Raw genomic sequence first — 15,029 nt, 5'->3', positions numbered from 1 at the left:
GTGTTTACGAGGTTTTTTGTGATTGTCTGTTTTTTGCCCTTTCTTCTTGTGAACAAACAAAGAGTTGGTTGAAGCTTTGTGGAGAGTGGAGACTTTTCTAAAGGTGGTGGAATTTCGATGCTTAGAAAGAGGGGAATATATAAGTGAGCAGTGCTATTAATTCAGAATCTTCCTTTAGTTCTCCCTCCATTTTTTATTAGTGGCTGTCACAAAGATATCAAGTGTTGCTTTGTCGTTACTTCTTCCCCCGCATTTGATTGGTTTCCGTTGTTTTGTAGTTCCTCATTCTGGTATGTTTCCGGAATTCACTGATAAATTAAGGTACATGCTTGGTTTGTTTTTCACAGCAATAAATTTGATTTCTTTATAGATTTGATTTATATATATATATATATATAGGGATCCCGTACGTATGGGATTGGCAATTTACAGTTTTTTTTTTTTTTGCCAGCGGTAATTTAGAGTTAGTTTGTTTATTCTTGCCATGCGCTGATGAGAATCGGACTTGGTGTAACATTAAAAAATTCAAAACTTTAAAACAATGCTTTGAGATTTTGTAGATAACAAAAGATTATCTATTTAAAGTCCAGCTCGACTGAAATGCAAATTTGCCAGTCCGATGCAATGTTTTTTTCTCCCTTTTTTAAGGAAAAAGGATGACAATAATGGCATGTAAAGTTTGGGGTCTTGTGCTTTTCTAAATTGTTCCTTTCATAGATGGGCAAGAAAAGCATTTGGATATATTCTCCGGTCCTTAATATAAGACCCATTTAACTAATTTGATTATATTAAGGAAGTTAGGTAAGTTAGTTAATTATAGAAAAAGTGACACGTTTTTCCTAAAACACCATAATCATCTTTCTTAATACCTCGTCTTCATCTTCTATTTGATTATGGTTGAGGGAGTATCCATAGGGGTAATTTAGAGAAATTGATAAATATGAGAAATGAGTCTTATATTTAAGACCAAAACCACTCAAAAATTGGATCCTATATTAAAGACAGGAGGAGTATGTCGAAGAAGATTTGTGATATCAATAGTGAGCTGTGTTTTCGGCCCTCTCCCAAATTTTATAGGTGGAAGAAGCACTTTCAAATTTATTGGATAATATTTAAAATATTTTCTTAAGTACTAAATGTAAAAATTATATAATTAATTGAGTTTGTTACTTTTTAAAAATATTTTTACTTATTTGTAATGAAATTATCTTAGATATCTCTCCCTTTTTTTCCCGGCCAACGAGCTCTAATAAGTCACGTAGGAGGAAGAAGAGAACTGCTCGTACGACCATTACTTTGGTTTTTTACGTCACATACATCTTATTTTTGCCAACATGCGTCATCTATATTATTGTGCTATAATTACAGTTTTCTTTTCCTTTTTTTAGTATACTTCATATTGGCGTAGTAGACTTTTTCTTAATAATGATTCTCCTCATGGTCAGTATCCAAGTTTTTCTTTGTAAGTAGAAACTAAGATATTATATTTCACATATGAAATTTATCTCAAGATTTATTGATCTGTAAAATATGATTAAATCAAATTTTTAAATAAAAGATGGCTTGTTTTCCACAATAAAAACAACCAAACCAAGTGAAAAACATTGTGTAGTTTATGAGGTCCTCAAGTCACCAGGAAATTTACAATACATGGATTACAGGATATTCGTCGACGAGACGCCTATCTAGCTAAGAGCTATGCAGTTTGATTCCCTCCAACTTTCGACAGCTTTCAGAAGATCTGGACTGTTATCAATCAACGTGTTTTCTTTCAAATAGATATCAGAACCTGATCAAAAAAAAAAATCAGAAAATAATCATAATAATAAAACAATGAGAAACTAACGGGCTATTCCCAGTTCCCACAGCCAAACGAAAACGTTGTTTGTTAGTAAAAAGAGCGCCTTAATTCGTCTCGTTTGACACGTTGCCGAGCGTGATTGGTTGAACCCGATTAATTACCAACGTCTTCTGGGCGTCGCTTGTCGCACGCGCTTCCCGTGACAGCGCACTCCCGTCCCAGCAGCTAAAAGGTTGAGAGAGAAAGATGAGCGAGAATCGTGGAAAATTTTCCCGGCAGACCCACCACTCGCGTCTTTCTATAATTCTAGCCATCCCTTACGCACAAACAAGGCTGCTTTCCTTTCTTTTCTTTCCTTCTTTCCCATCTCCGTTAGGAACAAGTAATACCGCTTTCTGACTTTCTTACCTTCCCCTTACATCCTTAATTAGACTTTAATTTTGGTCTTAATCTTGAATTAAATATGCCTTACCCTCGAAAAGTCAGTCTGCATTGACAATGAGTTCTTGCACTGATGAGGGGCATCGCTTCCAAGGCAAGGCAGCTATCCAACCCCTTCGAACTTGAAAGTTGAAACTTGAAACTCTACTGTTAATCTTTCATAATTCATCAAGTCCCCACTCTTCTAATTGATGCATGCCCTCTGATGATGCGCTCTTTCCTCGACCTCTCAGTCTGGCTCACTCTTTCGGTTACTCCCCCTTACTCTCTTTCTCTTTCCCCGATCTGCCTCTAGCGGCCAGCAGGATCTCTCTTTGCTGTTCCGCAGCTCTCCAATGTCTGTCTGATTTTTGTCAAGGTGATTTTTCTGTCCTATCTCTGGGGCGCTTGTTTGTTTCCCTAGAAACAAGAACATTAGACTATATTAGGAGGAATCGAAGTTAATTTGTTTATTTTCTCGTTCTTACTTTGCCCCTCGTGAGAAAGGAAAGCAGAATTTCTTGACAGTGGAGCTAATTTCTGTACGGACCATCTCTGGTTCCCGCATTCTTCATTCTATGGCATACATGGACTGACTAACCGAAGCAATACACGTTCTACACCTTTTTCCTTTAAATTTCGGGTCTAAATTAGAGATTAGGATCATAGATAATGGCTTCCGTAAACCGCTTTTTCCTGTTTTATTTCTATATGTGTAATGTAGCGATGCCTCATGGAAGCTTAATAAGTTCAAGTAAGCTCAGTCCGGTCTGTTTGTTCTTTCTCTAGGCTTTTTCTCTTTTAATAATGATATTTAAATTTTATTAGATTGATAAAAATTAGCATTTGATGCTGAATCAAAATCTCTCAAAATTCTTCCCTCTTTGTTGTATTGAAGGCTCGGCTGGAAACGGCCATGGCATCAAGGCATGGTGCAAAGTCAAAAAAATTAGGATCGAACAATTCAAAAACTGCCAATTCCCCATCATCTTCCACCACATCATCGTCAAAACAATTTCTGGAAACCACTATTGATGGTCTCAGCTCACCAGCATCTTCATCAGCTCGAAGTAAGCCACAGTATTTTTACTCGGAAAGTATGCCTTCAGATGCAGAAAGAGCAAAAGAAAATGTGACAGTGACAGTCCGGTTTCGCCCCCTGAAGTGAGTGCTGCTTTTCTAAACTATATCTGTTATCCTTGGATTTCAATCTACATACAGCTGTTAAGTTGACTGGGTCTACGTCTGGGACAGTCCAAGAGAAATACGTCAAGGAGAGGAGATTGCATGGTACGCGGATGGAGAAACTGTTGTGCGAAATGAGTATAATCCTTCCATAGCATATGCATATGGTAAAGTATGACATTTAAGAATGGAGTTTTTTTCTCTATACTTACTTTTTATGCGCAGTTCAAGCTCAGGAAATGTTCTTTTTCGTTTCAGTTATATCTAACTCAGTTCATTGATCTTTCTGTTTCTTGTTTCCAGATCGTGTCTTTGGTCCTACAACTACAACACGTCATGTCTATGATGTTGCTGCTCAGCATATCGTTAATGGTGCTATGGAGGGCGTCAACGGTATGTGACATATTAACTTAATGCTCGCTAGCTATTCATATGGTTGAAGTTTAAAATATACGCTTGCTGCCAGAAAGTCGCTCTTTCTTTTTCCTTATTGTAGTTGGGTGATGGATATATGTTTTGAAACAATACAGGTCTTAAAAGTCTCACAGCAACTAATTAGGTTGGAAGTTATCGTGTGATTTACTGTAAAATGAGATAGCCCGTGAGCTATTTGTTGGGTGCCAATTCCTTTCACACTTGTTAAGCTAGCAATTAACGGCTCCAAAAGGGCTACTTGCATAGGTATTTGATCAGTGGAGAGTTCTAGTTGTGGGTGAGGTCATTAAGTGTCACAAAGTATAGCCACTGAGACATCAACTCTCCAAAGGGAGCCAATTGGTGGAGACTAGGGTAGTATGAGATACTTTAGTTTCGCATTGAGTACTATGGGAAGTTTCATGGGATATTTAAGTTGGTTAGTTGTCTCACTTTTATAGTTAGATTTTGGGGAAGGGTCTCTCATTCCACTTAGGTGGCCGTCATTGACCATGCCAATTAAAAATCACTGTGCAAACGGACATGTGGCGGAAGAACTTGGTTGTTTGCAGATCTGGTATGTTGGATAACTTGTATATAAATTCCTTTTTGTTTTTCTTCACAGGCACAATATTTGCATATGGAGTAACAAGCAGCGGAAAGACTCATACAATGCATGTGAGGCCATATTTGATTTATCAGTCTTCATCTTATTTGTTTCGCTTTTTTTTTTAATTAAACATTTATGTATCATACTTTTAGGTCTTTTAATGGATTAATACTAGGTCAGGAATTGTCCTTTTGTTTACTTACAAATCTTCTTTTTCCAAAATATTACTGATGTGTTGGTTACTAGATGTCATGTGTCTTAGCGGGAGTATATGATTTTTGGATACACAAGATTGAGTTAAGACGAGCTTTCTTGGTAGCCTCAAATTGATTCAGCTTAAGCTGTTGTCACAACTTTTAGCCTCTGTATCATGCAACATGTATAACTCATTGAATTGACACCGCATCTTCTGACCACTAGGACTAGAACTAACATTGCAAGTATCCATATCAATGGCACATCATGGCTGCTTTGCATTAAGTTTTGTGGGTTACCGTGGAATTTGGTGTGGAAAGTATGCAGTAGTAAGTTGATAACAAGAGCAGTTGGGTCTAATATCAGGTCTGACCTGTGGTCCTACCCTTAGTTATAAATATTTCACCTTTTGGAAAATAGGCTAATTTAGCTTCTTCTTATGTTAAATGATCATAATTCACTCACTATGTTTAGTACCGTCCTAATGGAGTTAGGTTGAAAATGTTCCATCTTCTGTTTTTTTATTTTATTTTATTTTAAATTCTTGAGCTCCATAGTCTCAACAAGTCGATTTGACGTTAGATAGAAAATCTTTTACACCTTCCTTTCTCAAAAATCTGCAGCAGCACTTTTTTAAAACAGCTAGTGTTGTGTGAACTGATTAGAGCACCTGATAGTCAGTTAGTCATTAAAAATAAGTACTGCTTGCATAAGCTCATTTTGGTTCTATTGGGAGATCTGGTGGTGGGTGATTTTGTAAAGATGGCCTTAGGTTAGTTTGTGTAATATAGTTCAAGTTTAAGGTTGCATTCCCATACTCGTTTCTTTATCTGAACATTAAGCATAGTAAAATTGCGGAGCAAAACTTCTGCATCATTTTTCGTGGCTACTTAGTAATATGTGTGGTGCTAACAAATACTGTCTGGTTTGTGCCCATGGCTATAGTAATAAGCCTGGAACTAGGAGGGCTCTTCTAAGATATTTTTCTTTCTTTTGTTTTTCTAATTTCCCCCCTTCTCTATTTTGGTTCTTGGAGGAATTCATATCCTTCCTTTTGGCATCCTTCTTTTCGCTCATAATTTTCCTTCTTTTGAAAAGAAAAGAGAGAAAAAAAGTTAATGCTGGGATTGGTGAATGTTTTGAATATATGCTCATGGAGTCCACAATTGTAGGGTGATCAAAGATCTCCTGGAATTATACCTCTTGCTGTGAAGGATGCATTTAGCATTATCCAAGAGGTAAGTTAGATATTAGCTATCTGTTGCCTGTGTTTGTTGTATTTCTTATAGTAGAAATTACTATGTATACTGTTTTGGCACCCCAGACTCCAAACCGAGAGTTTCTCCTTCGAGTTTCATACTTGGAGATCTACAATGAGGTACACTTCTTTTTGCTCTAATAATGTAAATATTGTTTTTCACAAATGAAACTGTTCAACATAAATTGACTTCTAATTGATGCTTTACTTCTCTGTGGCTTTACTGTCCATTAATTTCCCCCCCTTCCAGGTGGTTAATGACTTACTAAACCCAGCCGGACAGAACTTAAGAATCAGAGAGGATACTCAGGTATTGACTTGAATTTTCTTCCCTTTTTCTTATATGCTTTATCTTTCTTGTGCATAGCTATTTTAGGAATAAAGGTTGAATGTGATGACTTTTTCTGTTTGCTTTACTCAAGTTTAATTTTGATAGCCAAGTTCATTGAACGAAGTGAAATGTTAACTTATATATCATGTGTCTTCAATTTAAGACACTGGGTGTATGTAGCATCATGGATATCGAACATATACACTTATTAGTGTGTATTATGTCAGTAGCTTGATTTCTTTTTATCATGTTAACTGCTTCACGATAATTTGGCTATTAAAGCACTACATCTTTTCTTAACAACTTGTTTGCCTTGTAACATTTTTGAATCTCCATTTCCTTTTGTCCTTTAGCTAGAGACTGCTAAAAGGGTACGTGGTGACTTTAAATAAGATAGCTGAATTTGGCAAAACAGGCTACCTAAAACTTGGTGTTGGCACTGTCGGACATAGTTTATTTGGAGTTTTCTAAATAGCTATTGTTTCAAGAAAAGTTTTCTCAACAATATCTTGATTGACTCGCAGGGCACCTTTGTTGAGGGAATAAAGGAAGAGGTTGTTCTATCCCCTGCTCACGCACTTTCCCTTATAGCAGCTGGAGAAGGTAATGGATTGACTAGTTCTATTTTATTGTCATTAATTTTTTGTCATCCTTTTGAATTGCTTTTTTCTAGGGGGTTAAAATCTTGTGAGATACCCTAATTAATTTGTTTGTATGTGCAATAAAAATTTCGTCCTGTTGTCTTGTGTTATCACTAGGCGCTGTTTAAGTAATTTTAATATGGGGTTTTGCTTTAAGGAGCCTGGTAGAAGACACAACCTTCCTTACTTATCTCCTTGCTTTTGCTTTGTTTGGATTTTTTTGGGAAGGTTTTACATGTAAAAAAGAGTAAGCATATAGTGAAAGATGTTGTTTTTATGTCATGTTCTTGATGGGTTGTTGGTCAAAACTAATTAATCTATTTTGCTACTTTCCTAATGATAATCATAGTTGGGTTCTGCAATTCTACTTGATAAAACAACTTTTTGTTTTTTCATTTTATATGTTCCTTTCTTGCTTACCATGACCATCTTTATTTGCTGACAGAGCATAGACATGTTGGGTCTACAAACTTCAACATACTTAGCAGCAGGAGCCATACCATATTTACCCTGGTGGGTTTGCTGGACCTTCAAGGAAGATTGGTCTTGTTTAAATTGATTGACAGGGATTTTATCTTATGCTCTTAGAGTACCTCTTGCTACCTGTTTGCATATCTAAAATACCATTTCATTCATATGAGTTGTAATTCTATGATATCTTGTAACAGACTGTCGAGAGCAGTCCATGTGGTGAAAATAGTGAAGGAGAAGCTGTAACACTGTCACAACTGGTAATTATTGAACATTGCTTTATCACTTTTTGGTTGCACTTCATTTGCTTGCACATGTTATGTGAATGCTTGACATTTGTCTGTTGTTTCTTACATTTTTTTTATTTTAATCTTTTACTTATACATGCAGAACCTCATCGATCTGGCAGGTTCTGAAAGCTCAAAGGCTGAAACAACCGGAATGAGAAGGAGAGAAGGATCTTATATCAACAAGAGTCTGCTAACTCTTGGCACTGTGAGGCCTCAAACTTCGTTGGTGTTTTTTTGTTTTTTTGGCCTGGACTCAAACCTTATTGTTAGATGAGCCTAATCTGAGGGTGTCACTCTTTTATTTGTTGCCAGCGATTTATTTCTTTTAATTAACTTATACATGACTGGCTAGAGCCTGGAAATTATCTGCTATGATTTCATTTCTAAGCCCCTATCTTTTTATTCATGGGCCCCTGTTTTCAGTGAATTATACTGTTGAACTGGTTAGACATGTTGCGGTGGTATTTCAAATTGACTGAAGAACTTGAATTTTTTAACCGAGATACCTGCATCATTGCTGTACAGGTTATTTCGAAATTGACTGAAGGGAGAGCTAGTCACATACCTTACAGGGACTCCAAGTTGACCAGATTATTACAGTCTTCACTCAGTGGTCATGGACGTGTCTCTGTAAGGCTTTCCCTGTTTATAAATTTGCAGAATGACTATGCATGGATTTCTTTGTGAAAAATAATTTCATGACATGAGATCAGTCTGTGGCTGAGGAACTTGAAATAAATTGACAATCCTCTTGGTTATTCTTTTGTTGGCATTTGAAATACAGCTCATTTGCACCATAACTCCTTCATCAAGTAGTGGTGAAGAAACACATAATACGTTGAAGTTTGCACACCGGGCAAAGCACATTGAAATACAAGCAGCCCAAAACAAGGTAAGCACATTTCATGGGATTTAAATTTCCTTTCTATTGAAGTTCTTTCTTATAATTCCCTCAGGCTGAAATCTTAGGGACCTGCGTGTGTTTGGAGGAAAGGTTTATTCAGAATGTTAGACCATTTCATGTGCTTGGAAATAAGATTAAATTCTTTGCTTCAATTGGTGCCAATCACTTCATTTGTTTTCCCCCCTTCATTGCTTTGAGAAATAGCATTATTAAGTCCTTTTCTTTTTACCTTTCCATATCATTGAACCATAAAACATTGAACCTGCGCAGATAATTGATGAGAAGTCGCTTATTAAGAAATACCAACATGAAATTCGATGCTTGAAAGAAGAGTTAGAACAATTGAAGAGGGGCATTGTTACAGTTCAGCCAAAAGGTACAGGTGAAGCTGACATCGTGCTCCTAAAACAAAAGGTAATGTTATATCACAATTTTCAGAGTCCTGCTCGTTGTGCGCCCCCCCCCCCTTTTTTTTGCCTTGGCACACATAGCGGCTTTACCATGGCTCAAAATTGATTTGAACGTGAACAATCCAGTGGTTTTCTAAAACGTCCAGCATAAATTTATTTTTCTTCTAGTTAGCAGAAGTCATTTTGCATGTATTTGGAAAACTGTGTAATCTTAGCATGAACTTCTGTGTGTGTGGTGGATTATAACTTGAAATTATGTTACAACTGGTTGTTCGATGAGTGGGAATTATCATTTCTATGTTTTTGTGTGTTTTTAGCTATGCTGCTGTTCTCTATGCTTCTTTGTTACACGAGTATCCATGTTTTGGAACTTTGCTGAATCAGCTTAGGAAGTGTGTGACCATATGACCACACGTAGCCAATTAGCCAGGCAATGGAGGTACCATTTTGTGATTAACACTGGCCTGTAGACTGTAATCATTAGGGTGTCCTTGAGGCATGTTAATCCTACTGTGCATTGTTTTGTAATCAGATTTGAGGAAATCAGAAATTGTTTAATGTTTTCTGGACTTCTCATCATTGTTCTTCTTTGAAATGCCACGTTCTGAAGTTGAATGCTTCAATTATTGTCATGTGATATGCGAAGCTAGAAGATGGTCAAGTTGCCCTGCAATCTCGACTGGAGCAAGAAGAGGAAGCTAAAGCTGCTTTACTAAGCAGGATTCAACGGTTGACCAAGTTAATTTTGGTCTCCACAAAAGCATCACACTCATCAAGATTTCCTAACCGGTCTGGTCCACGAAGAAGGCATTCATTTGGCGAGGAAGAGGTCAGTTGAAATTAGTAGTTTACATTACATGTTTTAACACAGGCTATATAATGACATTCTGTTTAATTGTTTCCCTGTTCATACATGTTTTAATTATACATTATGTTTACAGCTGGCATACCTTCCATACAAAAGGCGGGATTTAATCCTAGATGAGGAAAATATTGATTTATATGTTAATCTAGAGGGAAATGCAGAATCAGCTGATGACTCTCTTAAGGAGGAGAAAAAGACAAAGAAGCACGGACTCCTAAATTGGTTGAAGTTACGGGTGAGGTGTTCCACGGGTGTTTGGTAATGCTGGGAAATTGTTACCTGGCAACTCATTAACAATGCTACTTGCATGTCTTCAATATATTGAATGCATCTATTAATTTCATCTTAAAAAGTATCAAACCAAACTTCATTTTTTCTCTGCTTCTCCATTATATTTATAACACCACCAATTTTAGGGATTGCGGATCATCAGATCATGATTTTAAAAATAATTAATATTTGGTTGGTCTCCCGATGACTTTTTCATCTTCATTGGTGAATTTGGTTTTGTGGGAAAGCAGGGCCTGAGGTTACATATATCTTTTTTTTAAAAAAATAAATAAATAAATAAATTTAGTGAAGTTTTAATAAAATGGCTCTTCGCTTGATTTCGTCACAATGAACTCATTTTCGAGGATTAGTTTTCTATTTGTTTAAGCTTGTGCATTTATTGTCATGATCAGAAACGAGACAGTGGATCTAGTGCCTTGACAGGCACTAGTGATAAATCCAGTGGGGCAAAATCTGTTAGTACACCTTCCACCCCTCAAGCAGAAAGTGGCAATCATACAGAGTCCAGGCTTTCCCATTCTTTACTTACGGAAAGTTCTCCATCTGCGGATCTTATATTGGAGGCTAAAGAGGACAAAGAAAATCATGAGGATAGCTTGTTGGGACAAGAGACACCTTTGGTATGTAATTAGTTCCTTTTGTTACTGCAGCTTTGCAGAGAAATGCTAGTTTCTAGCATTAATGCCTCATATTCGCTATCATAATGGACAGAACAAAACACCACATGCTATGCCCTATGTGTGTTGTCATAAACCGATACAGCAATTATTGTATCACAAAGCGCTTGCATTTTATAAAGCAACCACAACTGACCTGAATTCTGTTAGTAACGCATATATGCTTGTAAGTACTGAGCGTAGCCATCATCAAGTGCATATAATACCCTTGTCATTCTTCAAGAGATGAGTATGAAGCAAGGTATTTTTTATGTCCTGATGTGGAGAGTAACCCGTAATTTGGTTTGTAATCATACTTTTAGCTCTTCATCCTGGTGATCATTTTGACAGACATTTGTGGAGACTGTATTACTTGTGAACCTCTAAATTTTTCTTCTCAGATGTCACTTTCTTGTTTTATTGTCTAGACGAGCATAAAATCGATTGATCAAATTGATCTTCTGAGGGAGCAGCAAAAGATTTTGTACGGAGAGGTGGCACTTCATTCAAGTGCTCTGAAAAGACTATCTGAGGAAGCGGCAAAAAGTCCTGGGAAGGATCAGATTCAAGTATATTTCTATATTCTTTTGTCTGTTGTGATGGGGGTGTGGTTGTGGGTGTGGGACTCACTGATACTATCACTTTAGTATGCCTGAAAGTTACACATCCGTCGCTGTTTTAAACTTCAGGTGGAGATGAATAGACTGAAAGATGAGATAAAGGCTAAGAACAAACAAATAGATTTGCTTGAAAAACAAATTGCTGATTCCTTCATTACTTCAGATAAGATAGATCAATCAGGAATATCACAAGTATGTTCAGTTGACATCACTGTTTTTCTGTTTCATGTGTTATTAGCGAACCTACTTAATGCTGGTTATTTCATCTGCAGACTGTTGAGGAACTAATGACACAATTAAATGAGAAATCATTTGAACTCGAGGTGATCATTTTTTTTGCCAATACTTGCCAACTTAATCATTACATTGCACAGAAATTTTGTCAACTTCAATTTATGAGTGAATTTTAAGAAATGCTCTGATAATGCAAGGCAGTGGTGATCTTGTGATTATCTAGCATGGACATTGTAAATGTCAAATATGAAAGCAGCGCATGAGCAATGTGTTTATCTAATGCTCTACGTTATTTTGCATATTTTCAGGTTAAAGCTGCAGATAACCGTGTAATTCAAGAGCAGCTCAATCAAAAGGTGCAAAATCTTGCCCAAGTCACTATGAAATTCAAATTGTTCGTATTATGCAATGTTATCAGCTATGCTAATTGTTTGCCATCATCAGATACGTGAATGTGAAAGCTTTCAAGAAACAATTGACTCCCTGAAAAAGCAGCTTGCAGATGCACTTGAGTTAAAAAGCTTTCTCCCTGTAGATCATTCGCAACATTTCTCTATAACGAAAGAGCACCATGGTGAAAGTCACTTGGACAAAGAAAATGTGATGAAGAACCAGTCCAACGAAGGTTTTCTTTTACAAGCACAGGTGCGTGATTTGAGATACGTGATTTTTAGACTGTCCCGTAGCAATTTGAAACGCATTCCCTGTTAGGCTGTTGGCCTGTTTGAAATTTGTCAAGTTACATAGGTCTTGCCCAACTTGACTCGTGCTTTCTTATTTTGTGGGCCCAAATAGATGAATGAGTTATGCTAGGCCACAAGTTTCGTGTGGACAAAGTGTGCTGAGCGTATACTGAGCGTTCAATATTTACTGATCAACGCTATGGCTTCTTCCGTAAAAGTAGCAAAACAAAATTTCAGTTTCATTATAAAAGGTCATGCAAATCTGTTACTTCAGGTGGGCTTTGATTTCCAAATGGTATCAACTGATGTGTGAAAATAGTCTATGTCGTCGTGTGTTATGAATTGTAGCACATCAATCATAACTGACAGCTTGGGGGCCTTTTGAGAAGTGTCAAAGTTGAAATGTGTCAACTTTGTGTTTTAATTTTCTTTTGATTAGTTTTTCAAGCATTACCATAATAGTCGAGACTACATTGAACTCATAATCTAACAGTAGTCAATAGCTGGTAGACTCATCGGAATCTTTTGACCGCCCTCCCCCCCCCCCCCAAAAAAAAAAAAAGAAAGAAGAAAGAAAGGGAAGGGAGGAAAGAACCTTGGAGAGATGTTTTCTTAGAAAGAAAGAGGGAAGGGAGGAAAGAACCTTGGAGAGATGTTTTCTTGTTTTATTAATTGATAAATTGTTTCCATCTCTCGTCATGCTTCTATCATATAAAGTGGTCTTAGTTCCTGTATGTTGAGTCGGCATTTTTACTGACTGTTTACTTACTGATTGGGTGTACCAGATAGAAGAGTTGAAGCTGAAGGTGGCAGAATTAACAGAATCAAAGGAGCAGCTGGAACTTCGGAACCAGAAACTTGCAGAAGAGAGTTCATATGCCAAAGGATTGGCCTCAGCTGCCGCGGTTGAGCTTAAGGCACTATCAGAAGAAGTAGCCAAACTCATGAACCATAATGAGAAACTTGCTGCTGAGCTGACTGCATCCAAAAGTTCCCCCACCCAACGTAGGAACAGTACAGTAGTCCGAAATGGACGGAGGGAAAGCCATGTTAAACGAACTGATCAAGGGGTGTCAAACTCGGATGTTAAGAGAGAACTGGCGCTGAGCAAAGAGAGGGAACTGTCATACGAAGCCGCTCTTTTGGAGAAGGACCACAAAGAGGCTGAGCTTCAAAGGAAGATTGAGGAGTCAAAACAAAGAGAAGCGTACTTGGAAAATGAACTTGCCAACATGTGGGTTCTCGTGGCAAAGTTGAAAAAGTCGCAAGGAACAGAAACTGACGATTCTAGGTTGACTAGAGAGACTTTGCAAGTGGACGGTTTTGACATCTGATGTAATCTTGTGATATAGTGGATTTCAATTGATCCATTGTGATAGATGGCTTTTCGCAGTAGTGTAGGGAGAGAGGGGTGTGTAAAGATTGTTGTTAGCAGGGAAGTGTGCGTTTCTCTTCACCCGCCATCGCTTTCGATTTTGGTTCATAGCAAGGGCTTCCTGTTTGTGTATACAAATAATGGCTGCTTCCTTTTCGTGACCTTGGTTTCTTTAATCCTAACCAATGATGCGCAGGTCTTATCTTCGCCTCTTTCGTTCCTTCCTTTCTATAGTTTGGCCCGTCATGCTTTGTAAATATTTCAACATCTAAGTGCTTCTTTAAGATTATGATTGAGATTTTTAAGAACACTTATTCACATAATTTGAAACATTTTATATATATATATATTTGGTATTCTATAAATTACTTTTTTTGTTCCAAACAACCCTTAAAATTGAACAAAATACTTGTGGGCATGGATGATGGCGTTTTTTTTTTGTTTTTGTGGATCATACCCTAAGAACAATATATTTCTTATAATTGCTTAATAACGATTTGGTTTGCTTTTGTTAAAAAAAGATATGCCATTTTAGCAATTGCCTGTGCGTCTCGCTTTAGGATTTTTTACCCGAAGGATCTAGTTCCTAGTTTCCAACGATGCTTTAGGATTTTAGGCTTTCAAGGTTCCATCTTAGCATTTGTGTTGCCTCAGTTGAGGCATGTCTTCTGTTTTCGTTATTGTTTTTATTTATTTAAATTCCCCGGCCCGACTGTTTAGCGTCATGCCATGACATCATCGAACGGATTGGTGTGCAAATGACTGAATTACGGGCAATGATGCTGTAGAAAGAAAGAAAGAAAGAGGGAAGGGAGGAAAGAACCTTGGAGAGATGTTTTCTTAGAAAGAAAGAGGGAAGGGAGGAAAGAACCTTGGAGAGATGTTTTCTTGTTTTATTAATTGATAAATTGTTTCCATCTCTCGTCATGCTTCTATCATATAAAGTGGTCTTAGTTCCTGTATGTTGAGTCGGCATTTTTACTGACTGTTTACTTACTGATTGGGTGTACCAGATAGAAGAGTTGAAGCTGAAGGTGGCAGAATTAACAGAATCAAAGGAGCAGCTGGAACTTCGGAACCAGAAACTTGCAGAAGAGAGTTCATATGCCAAAGGATTGGCCTCAGCTGCCGCGGTTGAGCTTAAGGCACTATCAGAAGAAGTAGCCAAACTCATGAACCATAATGAGAAACTTGCTGCTGAGCTGACTGCATCCAAAAGTTCCCCCACCCAACGTAGGAACAGTACAGTAGTCCGAAATGGACGGAGGGAAAGCCATGTTAAACGAACTGATCAAGGGGTGTCAAACTCGGATGTTAAGAGAGAACTGGCGCTGAGCAAAGAGAGGGAACTGTCATACGAAGCCGCTCTTTTGGA

The 15,029-nt window shown here is 37.4% G+C and overlaps 1 protein-coding gene across 2 annotated transcripts; it reads left to right on the top strand.

Moving 5' to 3' along the window:
- The first annotated feature begins 2,172 nt into the window (after positions 1-2,172).
- LOC114734163 (kinesin-like protein KIN-7K, chloroplastic) lies at positions 2,173-13,999 on the top strand. 2 transcript variants are annotated; one of them, XM_028921710.1, is made up of 24 exons: positions 2,173-2,600; positions 3,120-3,385; positions 3,476-3,573; positions 3,710-3,799; positions 4,446-4,498; positions 5,798-5,863; positions 5,950-6,003; positions 6,134-6,193; positions 6,739-6,817; positions 7,301-7,368; positions 7,524-7,586; positions 7,717-7,821; positions 8,142-8,246; positions 8,401-8,508; positions 8,791-8,934; positions 9,577-9,759; positions 9,872-10,030; positions 10,479-10,706; positions 11,171-11,311; positions 11,432-11,554; positions 11,635-11,685; positions 11,905-11,952; positions 12,041-12,241; positions 13,065-13,999. In XM_028921710.1, the coding sequence occupies exons 2-24, from the start codon at positions 3,138-3,140 to the stop codon at positions 13,611-13,613; spliced, it is 3,024 nt and encodes a 1,007-aa protein (XP_028777543.1). In that variant the 5' UTR covers positions 2,173-2,600; positions 3,120-3,137; the 3' UTR covers positions 13,614-13,999. The 2 variants fall into 2 exon arrangements, with proteins under 2 accessions (XP_028777543.1, XP_028777544.1); XM_028921711.1 differs by lacking the exon at positions 11,432-11,554.
- The last annotated feature ends 1,030 nt before the right edge of the window (positions 14,000-15,029 follow it).

The sequence above is a fragment of the Neltuma alba genome, unplaced genomic scaffold (genome assembly GCF_004799145.2).
Source record: "Neltuma alba isolate B1F8T4 unplaced genomic scaffold, ASM479914v2 tig00013081_pilon, whole genome shotgun sequence".
NCBI lineage: Eukaryota > Viridiplantae > Streptophyta > Magnoliopsida > Fabales > Fabaceae > Neltuma > Neltuma alba.
This window is presented reverse-complemented; position numbering and strand designations above follow the sequence as displayed.